We start from the raw sequence: 16,715 nt of genomic DNA on the forward strand, positions 1-16,715 counted from the left end.
TAGGATATTTTTGGGTCTGTCCGACCAACTCTCGACCGGGGACCGAATCGAAGAAACCTGACGCAAAAGCGGTGCAGATTTATTTAGCGATAATTAATTGCAAATACGACCCGTACGAACCGCATAACGAACCCATTTTTAGAATTCGCAATTGTTATGTTGATGTCAAGGGAATTTCCCGTTTTGCCGCACACGAACATTGTCGAGATCATTGACCACGGGGATGGTCGCCGTTAGCGTAATAGGTATGCCTTTACATGATGACTACGATTTAGATTCTAAATATTGTAGAACATCCTATAGGTTCAGCCGAAGATTGTCATTTGGTTAAATCATTTTAAACAGATGGCTGCATGATATCACGGTATTATTTATTTAGAGGCTTTGTATCGTGCGGTTATCTGAATATTCTGATACAACTGGTTTGCAATATTATTTGCTGAATTTTCTTTAATTTATGCCCATGGTGATTCATATTATTTTATATTTTAATAAAACGAGGCGGTTTTGTTTATGACCACAGGCATATAATTATATCTGAAATTTCGCAGCTTGTCAGACCGGTATTGGCGGCTAAGGTGCCGCCGATGACAATAATTTGTCGGCGATATATATTCGTGATCTTAAACGATATATCTGACCGTAGTAATGTAGTATTCTAATGGTTTAATATAAACATACATAATAATAATCAGTCAACTACTTGGTAAACATTTTTTTAGGCGCTTTGGCTGGAAACAGGTTTTCGTTGAATTTTAACGTACAGAACTGCGCAAGTTGAAAATAGTTATAAATGTTACAATGTTACCTACATTAATGAATATTACTTTATTTTTTTTGATAATTCCATGCCGTATAAACGTATATTATTTTCGATTTCTGTTGCACAACATTCTATGTGAAAAAAACTTTTGTTTGGTTAACGCGTAAATTTCTCATCAGAAGATTCGATTTTCCACCTGGTTGGATTTTTATTTTTTTGTTAAGGACTTGTCTAAACGTATAATATTTTATCTTCTTTCGTTTACTTAAAATAGGTTTATTATATAATTTCAATTAATTTATACATATTTTATTCCCCAATTCAAACTCATCGCACCTAAACATGGGTTGATATTTTATATATTATATGTAAATAACTATCGGAATGACGAAATTAGCGGCATTACTGTGCCAAATAATTATATAACTTTGGCAGCGTGTATAGTATATATCTGATAACAGGATATATAGTATTTGAACATTTTGTAACTAACGCACAAACACTGACGTCATCGGACAACAGTGCAACGCTGTATTTATAGGATTTCAGACCTTAATCAAATTAATAGGCGTTTCCCAATTATTGTTTAAAAACTGTCAATGCACATATTTTTGACACGTTAATCCTGTCAATTGAATTAAGAGTATATATATATATAATTATACCTATATATATATTATATTCATGGATTAGTTACATTACGCGCACTGTCCGTTTTAAACGTGTAAACCCATACTTAATATAATGGACTTCGCGTTTCAAAAGACTCTAGAGGATTTCCCATAGTAAACCCGTACTTGAAATTAGGTGCTTAAAAAAGGTCCTGTTTGATTTTAATTAACGCGCGCGCGCTAAAAGGAACAAAGACAATTTTTTTCTTTTTTTTTTCAGAAGACGAAATATCCGCAAAGCTAAGCGAATATTTATACAGGGTATACAAGAATGAGGGGGGTCGCCTACAAAAGCTTTATTCCGTTTTATGTACATAACATAATAATAATAATAATCATAATATATATATTATACGTATTATATTATTATATAATATGCCATAAAAAACATCAACCACGGTCGAGTGGCTGCAGTAATTCATAGTCCGACTCGACTTCTATGTGCACGCAGTACACTGCAATCATAATATACTTCTATTGTCTTTTGACGTAATTATGTTTGTTTTTTTTCATTTAATAAACAATTAGGTGGGTTCATACCTGCAAGTTCCAATCGAATCCTCCGACGTTCACGCCACCGGCGTCTCTGTAATGGAACTCCAGCGTCGAGTCGTCGATTACGTCGATCACCGGACACACGACGGTAGACGCTTCTCGGGCAATCCGATCCAATAATGGCTCAAGCCATCCTGAGAAATAAAAACAACAATAGCCACCAAAGTCGTCACAAACCAGTGCACGCTTCATTCGCACGGAACGTTTACGGGTATCATAGTTTAACCGTCTGTTAGTATAACACTAAATTATTATTAGGTAGGTACCTACTTATTATTATAATTCATTATATACCACCAGACGAGGGTGTGAAATATTTTGATGAACTGATATACCTAATGGCTGTACATTTAACGATAGTTATTATAGTCGAATATTTCGGGAAGATACAGTTCAATATGTCAAATCAAAAATTTTGCATTGTAGGCATATTTAATATTTATGAAATAATTTTTTCGAAATGTATATAATCTCATATTTCAGAACAATATCGAGAATTAAAGGGACAACAATTGTAAGTGGGGTATTTAATGCTATTGTTATATTTTGAGCTCACCGAACACTATTAAATTAAATGATAAAATATTAAGTACACTAATGTAAGTGGAGAAGTTTATCAAATATTGAAAGAATTTAATCGCTCTATTGAACAATACGTTTGTAAAAATACTAATACATACGCAATATTACTATATTACAGTTGATAAAACAAACAACTTTAACTAGGTATGTGCAAATATTAGTACTTACACGAAAAAATGTGTTATGTCGATAAAATGTTATTTGAAATGGGACTATGGTGTTTCGTTTAAACGGAAAGTGTGAAATAAAATAATAAAACGAAGAAATCGAGAAATAAATTATTTTGTGTTTAAGAAATTCAACGGCGAAAGCTAACATAATACAATGGATCATTGATATGAGGATTGATGAGATTTGAATTAAATAAAAAATTATTGATATCGTTTCTGACACTGATCAAAAAGTTATTCGACCGATAGAAAAGAAAAAATATTGGTCAGACGTAAAAAAGAAAAACAATAAGCAGAAGCCGCGGTTAAACGAATAAATCGAAGTGACCGCGACGACGTTAGACCGCGCCTGATGGTATATACGATAAATATATGGAAACGTTAGCAAAGCTGCTGCCAAATAATATGCCATTCACAATACCACACACGACAAGACTTCGAACGAGTGTAAAAGCGATTCCGAATAAAAAAAATAATAAAAGCCCATTTACTTGATATTATATATAGAGGTATATATGTTATGATGAAAAGCAACAACGGTGGTGCGCGGGCCACATATATAAATATATATATATATATACCTATATAATAAACGACATAACATGCGACGGGTACGAACGGATTTCGAAACAATTCGGACGAATAATGATTATTACGGCTGCCGGGCTGCGTTATATTCTCCGGTCGGTACGGGATAATAATAATATGATGTACATCACGCGACGATATTGAAATTTATTGTTTTGGGCACAGATATTCGGACTGAGATTGTCGCACGCGTTTTGTTATTGACCACTAAATTCTCTCGTAAATTGCCATTTCGAAAATCCGCAAGTATCCGAGATGAAATGAAATAATATATAAGTAGATAAAATAACATATCTACAAACACAACACGTCGTATAGTATCATTTTATTTTTTTGCGGTCGACAGGACTTACCTTCGGTACACTCGCAATGCGAGTCGAGATAAGTGAGAACGGGTGCGGATGCGTACCTCGCACCCATCAGCCTGGCTCTTATAAGTCCTTCTCTTTTTTTGGCGCGAACGATTTTAATTTTTGGATAGTTTTCCGAGTACTCCTCAAGCTGAGTTTTGAGATGGGCTGAGGAAACAAAAAAAAAATTACAAACACATTAATATTATTATATATGTAGTCATATACAGTATATAATTAATATTGTCATCATCGACAACGTTATTATTTATTTTCGTATTTAAAATATTATATTGATATTTAAAGGTGTACTCAGCGGCAGCGCCGCACCGTGATATCCTTCCGAATAATTTACATTCGCGGATAATTCATCAGAATTGTGAGAAATTCTGAGTCAAACATTACGCAAATACGTTTGAAGGATGTTGTAGACACGAAAATCGTACGGAATGACGAATTAACGACTGACAGCCATGATTTCATCAGCGCCGCCGTGTGTATGTATGTACCTACGTCAAACACGCCACGTTATTCAATAGCCGGTGGAAATGCTCCGACGCGTAATTGAGTAATTCGTTTCAACGTGTGTACATTAATTATTTCAAATATGAAACTAATTAAACAGACGTGCGTGGTAATCGCTTACACGAAATTTCCCATCAATATTCCAAACACAATCGTATCGATTTTGGAAAACACACGGGGTAAACACAATACAATATCTAAAAGCGAATGTCCAAACGTTATCGGACGTATTGTGTACACTGTATATAGCCATATAGGTATTATATTATCAAAGTAGAATAGAGCAAATCGAAAACCTATAATGTACCTACCTATACGTTTCGATTAAAACTATCAGACTCTTACACACCTCAGCAATTAATTCGTCCGCTCGGCTAGACAAGAAAATAATGGACTTGACGTTGACTACCGTTTATATTTTAATTTATTAAAATTATTTTGATAAAACTAAAATATCTCTTTCGTAAATTTTGTAATCGGTCTACCTATTTGACGGATAGAAATTCGTATAGATTCTGGAAAATCTAATGATTAACTATTCCAAATATAGTGAACATAATAATTGGCTTATCATTATATTTTCCTTTTCAAATTTTGCAGATGCCAACTTATAGTATATTATACAATTAACATAATATTAAATATTATATAACGTAAATAATGTATAAATAATATATTATTGTGTATACGGAGCTATACTGCAACAAGAATAATTTCACTATTAAAATGTTGGTGGGTCGCATTGTATTATTATTCACAGTGAAAGGACAACAAGTATAATATACTGGGTACATACAAATATATAATATATATAGGACATAGGTAGGCGGAATCGGTACACTGCTAATTATTCCGCAAATGTTAAATGGCCATGTTCGATTGATGAAAAATGCGTCTGGTAACGAAACACTGCGATTGCAGCATTGTTCAGGTACATTGATTGCGATGCTTAGCAATCACGACAACGCTATAAATCAACAGTTATATACAAACGGTCGTGTGAGCAAAAACATCTTTAGCACAAGGGACATGATATATTAAGTGTTAACAATGCAAAGTGATGTTTTACAATTCCCGTAAACAATAGACGTGCACAAGTGTGTACGTAGCAATCAGCCGATTTACATTGTTTGCATGTGTATATGCGTTCATTCAAATTGAATTCATTTTCTTACCTCCTACCTACTGTATGTTTGATCAACACAAATAATAATTTGTGCGTTCGAATTATACTTTCGATAAATCTTTAATTTTAGCTTTTTGCATTGGTGCATTTTTTTCCCAGCTCGTTGTTCATTATTTAAAGACTATTTACAAAGGACATATAGTACGTTTATTATGTAGGTATAGTGCATATACATTATATTATATTATTAATTAAAAAAAAAAATATTTGATCAATTTTTTTAGGCTAGATCAGTGGTGGCCAAACTATGGCCTGCCATCATTTAATATCTGGCCCGCGAAAGAACTATAATATTTTACGTTTACGTAAAAAAAAAACTTCATTAAATATGAAATTATATACCTATACCTAAAATTCTGATGACTTAAAAGTAAAAAAATTTTTATAGCCCGCGGTAAAAAAAGTTTGGTCACCACTGGGTTAGATCATTAAGTCAATAACACGTTGATTCGTCAAAGTATGCAGAGGAACCGCATAAAATATAATTATTATTTAGATTACATTATTATATTTCGTGAATATAGCCTCAGTGCAGGTTAAAATAAAATTATACTCGATTAGGCCAACTATAAATAATATATATTGCCGAATACCGGAGATTGATATTCTGATCGCACGGCATCATAGCATAACAATATAATATCTATTATTATTATAACATCGTCGGAACATTGAATTGGTCATGCAGCATGACAAAACGCAGAGTTATAGGCTGCGTCGTGATGACGAGAAGTAATGCGCCATCGGATGACCTCTCGGGCTCTCAACACTATACATTGCCATGCGACGAAATTCATGTTATAGGATATAATATATTGTTTGATCCTCCACTCCACTACCACCAACCACCAACTCTGCACGGGACGCCGGTTCATAGCTCACTCATACTCCGGAACGCGTTACCGCCCATTAAGTTTGTCCAAAGGTCAGATTTATGTTTGGCGTTTCCTCTCTCTTGAAAATTTACCCGTGGATAAGACGTATCCGGCGACGGCGGCAGCAGCCCGGGATTAATTGGGTCGAAAGCCTTTTAATGACCGGAAGCGGACGTGTCCGTCTGAGATCGGCGAGTGAAAATCAAAAGGCCAAATTTATAGGAGGTCGGCGCGAACCTCTACGCCCGCCGCCGTTGGTTAGGTTAGGTTACTAGAATATATATATATTATATATATATACACAAAAACACGTAATTGACAGCGCTATCAGTCATGTTGAGTCGTTTCAACTTGAGTATTATTATTATTATTGCATATAAAATATAAGAGCCCCACTGCCTATAGGATGGATTTATAAGAAGAAAGTCGAAAAAACCGTAGCCCACTTTGTGTTGCTGTACAAAAATTATATGGTAACTATAGATACACCAAGGCAAACTTAGGTATATGTATGCGAATCTCGGATGTGCACGTGACCGGTGAGAAAATTAACTTATACGCAGCTACAATATAATAATTTAAAAAAAAAATGTTCGTTTGATATAGAGATGCTATATGACAGAACTTTGTTTTATTTTGTTTCACCGCCAACGCCACTATATCTTATTTGTATGTTTATATTATATTACAGCGTATCAACTATCAACGCGTTTGTTCAGTATATAGTTGGTTTATAATATACTTCCCAACTGTATTTGAATAGTTAATGGAAATTAATAATTCTACTTATAAAATATTCACATAAATTAGCCCCATAAGTCCGTTAGCTCAAAGTTTATGAAACGAGTTTTTATTTTATTTTTTTGAGTGAAGCAAAAACTATTATGATTTATAATAATAATGGCGTGACAGCTCACAAATGCAGTATATTTATCTTCTCATATCGTATTTCTAACATGTTTATTGGAAAAAAAGTTATCGACGCGGACATAAACGGTGATACACCCTGTATATATTGAATAGGTCCCCACGTTAAAATTGTCGGAAATATAATAATGTAATTTTTTTTTTATATTTATAACCTATACAGGTGTATAGAATATAGAATATATTGTACATAAATATCGCGTATCGACTCTATATAGGGAAGGAAAGAAAAACATAAAACTCACAAAGACCTTCGTTCCCCACCACCACCACCACCACCACCACCACCTAGATACCTACTCCGAATATTCAATATCGTTTCCGATATCGATCAGTCTATTTTTTAATGGTCGGCAAATGTTGAAAAACGTCCACGATCGTTATTTATTTATCGTCGTCGTAGTCATCGTCGTCGTTATAGGTACCTGTTCTTCTTTTTTCCTTTTTTTATTTACATCTGATGAAAATTGAATACCGTTGCGGACCTTCCGCTGAGTAGTGCATTATGTACATATCTAAAGTTTAAAACGGGCCGTAAAAACAAACGAAGTGCTTACGGTTTATGTAGGCCTATTATATTATTGTCTGTCTCGTTGGTTTTAAGAACACTATTATGAAAATTAACGACGTTTTATCTATAATACTATTGCTACAATTGCAATTCACTGCACAGTTCTCAAGACGTTCAGTCGTTTTTAAACTCGAATTTATCTGTGGAATAATAGATATAAACACGGGTACGTATTCAATTACCGATTACGCGAGTCGACGAGTGAAATGAAACGGGATACTCGACATCGATAGAACAAATGGGAAATCTCGTAGTCGAACGTTAAAATCACGGGACTGTTCTAAAATGGCAATAGAAGGGAACGATCGATTACTAACCAAACGGTGGCTGCAACACAGGTATGGACAAATAAAATTATAATTTATTAAAGAACCCATAACATACACCTGTCTACAATACAACTGAAGCATATTATAATAAAAATAATGGATGTACAATATACATTGAAAATTGCATTTTAGTATCGTCGAGGTCGAATGACGGAATATCGCTGCACTGCAGAATGCAGTTTTATCGCACTGCGCATAACGATCTTAACCTTTCATATTATTATCATCGTCATCGTCACACGAGCACGTCGTTGCATTGACCGTGGCATACACCGACGTTTGTAAATGGTAAAAGTAATAGTCGTCTGTATAAATGTATATTCTACATAGGTAAAATAGTATAATAATATGTATCCTGAGGTGAATACTCGAGTGCACCGCAATTGCCTACTCTGGGCGCCGTCTTACGCGTCGTCATATTAATAATAATAATAATAATAATAATAATAATAATGATAATATTATAATGTCATTATTTAACACTCTAAACACGCGCGGACGTCTACCGCCGCAGGATCGTTTTCGGTTTTTGTCGTATCGGCGTTTCGCCAAGTCTGTATTAATATATTATTTTGCGAATGCGCAGTTTGTGGAGGTAGTGGTGGTGGTGGGTTAATGCGTAGCGCGCGACAATAACTCGCCAAACGCATACGTAATTTCAGAGGACCAAAGGAACGGGACTTGAGGATTGGGGTCACGCCTGCTCAAAGACGAACACAGAAGGATGAAAAAAATCGTTAAAACAAAAAATAATAATGTAAGCCCTACACATACGCCTTTGTGAAGAACTAATTAAAAACATGTTTTTACGCGTACACGGCACAACTTAACAGCGTTATAAAAACAAAAAAAAATAAGTATAATTTATCAAAAGACCAAATTTAATTGTCCGCTTCATCGTGAAATGTAATAATTGACGTCACAGAGTGTCCCACAGTACGGTATTTTTTCCTAAGCCTAAACTGCAATGTATATCTATTATAAAATAGATAAATATAATATATTTTGATTATAATAATATTTGTTTACCTTTATACCAACGTAATTGAATTTATGACTACAAAATAAATAAAAACTAATACATTTTTGTAAAATACGAAATCTATTTAAAAATGTATCTAATTTTAATCCATCAAGAAAAGTAAATTCAGGAAGACAAGTTATTTAAAACTGATATAAAAATATGCTTAGAAAAATAATGTTATAACTTACTTAAGTATTGCATATTTATGTTCACATAATATATACGTTGAGCTCAACGATTATTGTATAGCAAGTTTGACCCATTTTTGAAAGTATAGATATTTTCATAGGCATAAATATGAAATTTAATTGAACATGAAAAAATAAGTAATAAATTGAATGTTAATATTTAATTAAAACTATATCTTTACTTTCATTTTTTAACGATTGCAATAAATTAAAAATACTATACGGAATTAATGTTACTGAACTATGCAAAAACTTTAAAATGTTGTTTTTTAATCTTTATGATTTATACGCGATATTTTTTTATTTTTAAATTAAAATGAATCGCGCGTCGCTGCCGTTGCGTATATATAATATTTGTTCTTATACCCTTGAAGCACGGCAGTTCGATACGAAATAATCCAAAAGGAATTTATCTATATATACATCATAATATGTTCGTGTTCAGCATATAGTTATAGGTCATATAGGCTATTGCACTCACGTAAACAGCGAAATTAGTTTGGGATATATTTATTTTTTTTGTTTATTATTTTTTTGCGAAATAATTCACCGCATAAAACAATATAACTACCTAACTCATTTATAATCTTGAAATAATAATAACTTTGGCGGTATATTTCTATACACCGTTATTATAATATCATTTACCACCATCGTCTTATCGCCACAATGGTATATATACGAATTACACGTTTATACTGCTAGAAAATAAAATAATACTTACAATACCGCATGGCCTATATACGATAAAATATTAATATTGTGACTCACGCATGTCAGAGAAGTCGTCGACTAGAATGATTTCCCGAATAAGATGTTCCGGCGATCTATCCAGTATGGAATGCACAGTTCGCAGCAAAACTGACCATGCCTCGTTGTGAAAACACACGATCACAGATGTCTGTGGTAGGTTGTCCAAATATCTGCCTGGTTTTTTGCACCTGAAATACGGAAAAAACGATGTAAGATCATACATAGAAGTACAAACATAATGCATATACTTATATTATATTATTATATTTATATGTATGGTATTTTAATATTATCATGTGCGAAGCGAATTATTATATTATAATATAGATGTTTGATATAACGTGTATTCTCTTCCACCCCACGTCATATCGTTCTCCCCACCCCAATCAGAACCTCATAGCTGTTTTTGCCCGGCTAATGGTTCCCAAAGCAATGAATATCAATTACATGTGCACCGCACGGACGTCGCGTCATTAACTGACGCATTAGGCTATGGCTTTTCACTATTATATTAGGTATATATTCCTTATACACACACGTACATACCACACGTCCACACGGCACAAAATAACCTATGACAGCAATAGAACCGTGGTTATGGTATAGTGTTCACCGTGTAAATTGATCCCTAACAGTAATCGCACGTTATACGTATATGTAATATATATATATATATATATATTATATTTAACATTATACAGGTACCTAAGTTACATACACATACAAAAACGCACTCACGAGCTCGTACCTTTCATTATAAGGCATATGCACCTATATATATTGTATAATGTTAGTAATATGAGTAAACATAGATTCCACAATTATAATTAAATCAGTAGGTATTGCTAGGAGGCAGTGAGCAGGGTGCGGGATAAAACGTTGTTGGGTCTTTGGCGGAAAAAAAGGCCATCTACGTCCAAATAACTTAAACGTTGAAGTTTTGTAAGCGCGGGTTGCCCAAAAAAAATCCGTTTATTTATTATATGGCACTATATATGGCAGGTCATATATCACGCGTGGGATTCGGTGGGAGCCGCCTTTTTTTCTAGAGGTTGGACAATGAACTACTAATTCACAGAGATCGATATCGAACGAACTATAATACATAAACTATATATATGCGCGCGCGCGTGTATACCGTAAACGCGCGGGATCCAAAGTTAATAAACGGAAATTTGTAAAAGGTCCCAGAGTCTGTGTTTAAAAGAGGGACTAGCATAGGGAAAAAAACAAAACGCTTTTCAACCGGTGGCTTTTTGATTTATCGCCGGATCCCGTCGAATTAGCCACCACGTTTATACGCACGGATAAAAACAAAAAACGAAAAAATAAAAAAAAAAACGAAATGAACGAGAGAGGGTGATAGAAGGTAAATGCTGGACCTTTGTATTGTGTTCAAACTCGACGGAGGCGAAAAAGGCTATTATTTCGAATTGTGCGACGTCAAAAGCACGCACAACAGGTGGCTTTTTGTGCATATATAGGTGTCCAGTGTTCAGGATACTGAAGAAAGGCACCTAGTAAAGTCTGTAGCGTGGTCAAAATATAATTATATATTATTTCTAAATTAAATTTGGTTTTTTATTAAATTTAAGAAAAATAGAAAAATTAAAATGATTTAACACAGCACATAAGTTATAAAGGCGTCTATTCACGAAATTAAATCAATAAATAAGCAATATGAAACATACGGTCTCTGAAAAAAGCTGATAGTTAATGCTGATAACGTGACAGGTATACGAGCATTCCCGAAGTACTGGAACATTTATTTACCTATAATGTATTTTATCAACACAATATTGGCGCATCAAAGGAAAACATCATAAAATAAATTGACAAAAGTGACATACATCGGAAAAGAGAAAACAAAACTTATTGAACGAGACAAACAATTAATAATATAAGTAATAATAAGTAATAATAATATGTAATTGTTTGAAATGTTCAATTTATAATATTCTGTATACTAAAATTATATAGTTATATTGTTAGTTTTAACAAAATAAATATATGCATATATCTATATATATCTATATTTAGAATAACCTTGCGAATAATAAATTATTTCTCGATTTTTAAATTTTCCATTGAACTAAAAATTAATTTGCTAAAACGTTTTTGTATTTTTAAATTTGAACTAATCTAATTTTTTTTAGGATATAGGAACAAATAGTAGTCATATTATTTTTGTCAAAATAAACAAATAAGAGTATAAATCTATCTTTTGTCGTATTCACAGTTTAGCAAATAATAATTAGGTACTATGTTAAATATTTTTTTTAACCAAAGAAATAAAATTATATTTATTATATTATATTATTATAGGGAAAAACGTTAAAATATATATTTTTTAAAACTTACGTTATAATTTTATATTATGTAACAATAAAAAGCGTGATACCTAATAGGTAGGTGATGTACTCATCATTATATATTATATAATTATTTATTATATTTAAGAATAGCAAATTTGCGCTTAGTTTGATTCGGATAAAATGTGCACGTAGTAGAGACACCTTCTAACAACACAATAATATTATATCATATAGGTCAAGACAGTAGGCTAATAATATACATAATATACCTATTGAACGTGCTTCTAATATACATATAATATATAGTTTTGAAATGCATAACGAAATGACGATTATCGTTAAGATCACAAAATCGTTTCGATTTCAGGGTTATTAGAAACAATAGAGATATTATAACTCGACGACGTCGTTGTTTCAACCGTTATTACAACACGATCGACCTTATAATATCGCGAGTCGGTCGGATCCGATTGTGTGCACGCGGGAGCGGCGTTCGACGATCGTGAGCGAGATGGTTCGTCTTATATGCGCGTGTTGTACAGGTACGAATACATCCGAAACAATATGATAAACAACATAATATATCTGAATATAACATTATAGTAATAGAGACAATGCTCACGTCCGCTGGCCTTAAAAAACGGTACCAAATTATATTCGCAGCGGCGAAGGCCACAGTTGTTCACGGTGTACGAAGACGGGTCGATAAATGCTTTACATTAGCCCGCCCCGCACGCCACCGCCCCCGACGCATCGCTGACGGTTGGAGGGTGTCATGTCGAAGTACCAAGTGATAACGAATTGTATTTGTCCGTTCATTATTATCGGCCACGCGTGTATAATAATGCGACCAGACAACATGACGTACTATAATATTATACATGTGTACGAGTATCATAATATATGTAACGCAGGGTCAGGTGTATACACATAATATTGTATTATATTAGGTATGTTATATGTATATTATTATTACCGGGTACAATTGTACAAGGAAACAGACGACACTTTGACAGTATATATTATATATACGTATTACGTGCGATTACGGCCCTGTTCATGCTATATAATAATAATAATAATAATATATGGGTACATGGTAGAAATAGTCAAGTGTCAATATAGTCTCTCATACGGTTTCGATCGATGGACACACTCTGAGCGTATAACGCGAGCTGCACGTTCAAACGTCTGAATATTAGGTAGATAACTGCGGGATTCGACGGCGATAAATGATTTGTTCACGCGACTACGGTTCCAAAAATAATGTTAATTACGACGAATACATAATATTAACCTTCTTCAATATGTCTGATCGTATAATATTATATTGATTATTGGGAACATCGGTTTGAATTCTTGCCGAGAACGACGATCGGCCAAAGTCAACTTTTATGGATAATGCCTTTAATTCAGTAACTACTAAACATTGCGAGTATAGAGGAAATTTCATGTTTAAAACCTCATCATAAATATGTCCCCAATAAATTAATTATTGCAGTTATACAGGTATACCTACTCATCAAGTGATAGTGCCGTCGATCAAAATCACGCGTTATTATACTATAACTTATAAGTTTCATGTCGTTCGCTATTTCGCACTGAATATTATCTGATAAACGATAAATAGTTGGATAAAATATTCAATTTCGGCGGAAATAATGCACGCCCGGAAATGTCACGCTAGAGCGAATTATTATTAATATGGTATTATATTGTTCAAAATATTGTAATATACTACGCAAAACTATCGAAAACGCAAAACACGGAAAATACGAAATTTATCTGATCGCAATATTATATATATACATTCTGCTATTCACCCTGGTTATCTGTAAAACATCGTATCGCGAGAACAACAACAGTTTGTGACAGGTCAAAGTAGAGTGTACACAGTACACACACACAATTTTAGACATAGTAATTATCGTTAAATATTCCATCAGCGGGAATCGATTAGTGGGAGTCGCGTGAGGCGAAGGGCGTCCCTAAACGAGGCCAAGTGTCAAAAAGTGTTTCTAACCATTATTTTTGTGCGATGGGTGCCCGTCGTCGAGGGTCGTTATTATTATAATATATAATGCATATTTTTGACAAATTTCACAAAACGAAAAAAAAAAAAATATCTAACTTTTTTCCTATCATTTTGTTTTTAAATCGATTGGTCAGAGTTTATAATTCAGCAAATACGTACACTGCATATGCACTCACGGGGAGCTGGGGGAAGTATAGTTGGTGTTTTTAATTAACTTCATTACATCTCTCCCACAGTACCCGTCCACGCCCGCCATTTGGTACATATTCGGTTTTAATTAAACCCTCCGGGTCGACCGTTATATATACATTGTGTGTTGTTTGGGACTCCAGCCCCCAACTGGCAAATTACTGGTCTACACCCGCCGATAGTCACGCACAAGTGGTGATAAATAAAAAGTAAAACAAAAAAACCAACGATGACAATAACAACAAACGAACACTAACTAGACAAACATTACGCGTACATATACCCATTCAGGACTTGGTATAGAATTTATTCGGCAGATGTAGTTTTTACTGCGGCCTAACACAAAATTCTATTTATTTATATTTTGTCTAAAGCCGGTTCACGCCAAACGTTCGCGGTGGAGTTGCAGTGGCAGCGTCGAGGGGTCTTTGGACGGGCGAGGGTGGTGCTGACAAATGGAAAGTTTCACGCCAGCGGGAGGATAGTTACTGCGGAGGAAAGTTTTCGCGCCCAGTGACGGTGTTGGCGTAAGGTCGCGCGGGGGTGACCGAGACGTCGGTGTATTATACAACGCAAACTCTACGGTAGCGGCACAAAAGGGCGAATTTCATTTTTCTTCGCAGCTCGTTGTCGTCTATATATATTTAATATGTATACATCATATACGCATTCCTCTCGCCGAACCTTTTTCGCACTAAGCTGACCTCAACTTGTTCTGCTGCTGCGGTTAGTATCATCTTGCCGGCAATGTTTCTTTTTCGATTTCCATGTAATAATAAAGCATTAATAATCTACATTGTCTCCGTTCATAACTCACGATGTTATATTAACCCTAATTAAGGCACGAAAACTGTAACGTGTTCAAGACAACAGCTCCACGCATCTAAACTGTACACTCGTTTTCTCAGTCGATCTTTTTAATATTTTGAGAAAAAAAAAATCAGAACTCATTATAATAGATCAATAATTATGATAAAAATATTCTTTAAAATATATACCTATCAAACTATAATAATATTATTACAACATTGTTTTTCAAAATCAAATAAATTTAGCAAGAAAACGAGTGAAGAAATATTATATGTACTATACCTACTTATAATATATGGTTAAATAAACATGTTATAATAATATATACAAATCATAAATATATATATATATATATATACCTAATGGCTGAGGATTTGTGGGTGGAGTATAATATTTTATGTTGTACCTTCTTTGTTAAACGTGCCAATTCATGTTGTTTTATTTTCTAAACGTAAGCAAATTCCTAAGCTGAAATCGTGCACTTCGATTTCCCAATAGGTATTTTAAAAATATAATTTTTACTGATAGTTGTAAATTTGTTCGTGTTTCGAAATTAATAAGTATATAAATATATTCATACACTTATTTAGCGAATATATATTTTGTTGAAAATGACATTATAGTCAAAACAGCGATAGAACATAATAATTATTTTATAGTGTTTAAGCGATAACTAGTATTTTCTTAACTCAAATGTTCGAAACGATAGAGTCAACACTTTTAAAAGATTCTTTTTGTAAAAATGAATTACCTTTTTTTTTACAAATTAATTAGTGTTTGTCAACATTATTGGTTGAAATATTTTATTGTATAGAAACATTAATTAAACGCGTTAAACGGTTAATCACGTACAAACGATGATAATATTATTCAATCAAACAAAGCATATAATAATCTCATACGTAATTATTATTATATTATAATATAGAATCGCAGACTTGTAATCACACAAAACCAATGATATTAGTCATGAAAAATAAAATAAATGTATACATATTATATATACAATGTATAATTTATTAATTATTGAAGCGCATATCAAGTGAGACACAATATATCTATTATACCTATTATTTAATGATTGCATAAAATGTTATAATATCAATCGTGATGAGAACGTCAAAATCAATTCCCGTAGATATTATAGGTAATTGAAGTGTAATAATAAATAATAATATACCGTTTTATAGGAGTCATATTATAATATTGAATATTGCAGGGTTTGAAAATTAATGTGTTTTTGATTATCTTTTTCGTCCACGATAAAATAAATAAGAAAACGCAAAACCGTTGTTTAGTGCACATTTTT

At 33.3% G+C, this 16,715-nt stretch overlaps 1 protein-coding gene across 3 annotated transcripts in view; it reads right to left on the reverse strand.

Annotated features, from left to right (window-relative positions):
- LOC100166413 (putative polypeptide N-acetylgalactosaminyltransferase 9) overlaps positions 1 to 16,715 on the reverse strand; it is a 121,156-nt gene that overhangs the window by 26,575 nt on the left and 77,866 nt on the right. For 2 of the 3 annotated variants that reach the window (XM_008185520.1, XM_008185518.1), the window contains exons 4-6: positions 10,076 to 10,245; positions 3,683 to 3,847; positions 1,975 to 2,123 (exon numbers count right to left, since the gene is read on the reverse strand). In XM_008185520.1, coding sequence (XP_008183742.1) covers positions 1,975 to 2,123; positions 3,683 to 3,847; positions 10,076 to 10,245 — 484 coding nt within the window. The remainder of the gene's footprint in view (positions 1 to 1,974; positions 2,124 to 3,682; positions 3,848 to 10,075; positions 10,246 to 16,715) is intronic. The other variant, XM_008185519.1, reaches the window with a different exon arrangement.

This window comes from Acyrthosiphon pisum, chromosome A3 (genome assembly GCF_005508785.2).
Source record: "Acyrthosiphon pisum isolate AL4f chromosome A3, pea_aphid_22Mar2018_4r6ur, whole genome shotgun sequence".
NCBI classification, from domain to species: domain Eukaryota; kingdom Metazoa; phylum Arthropoda; class Insecta; order Hemiptera; family Aphididae; genus Acyrthosiphon; species Acyrthosiphon pisum.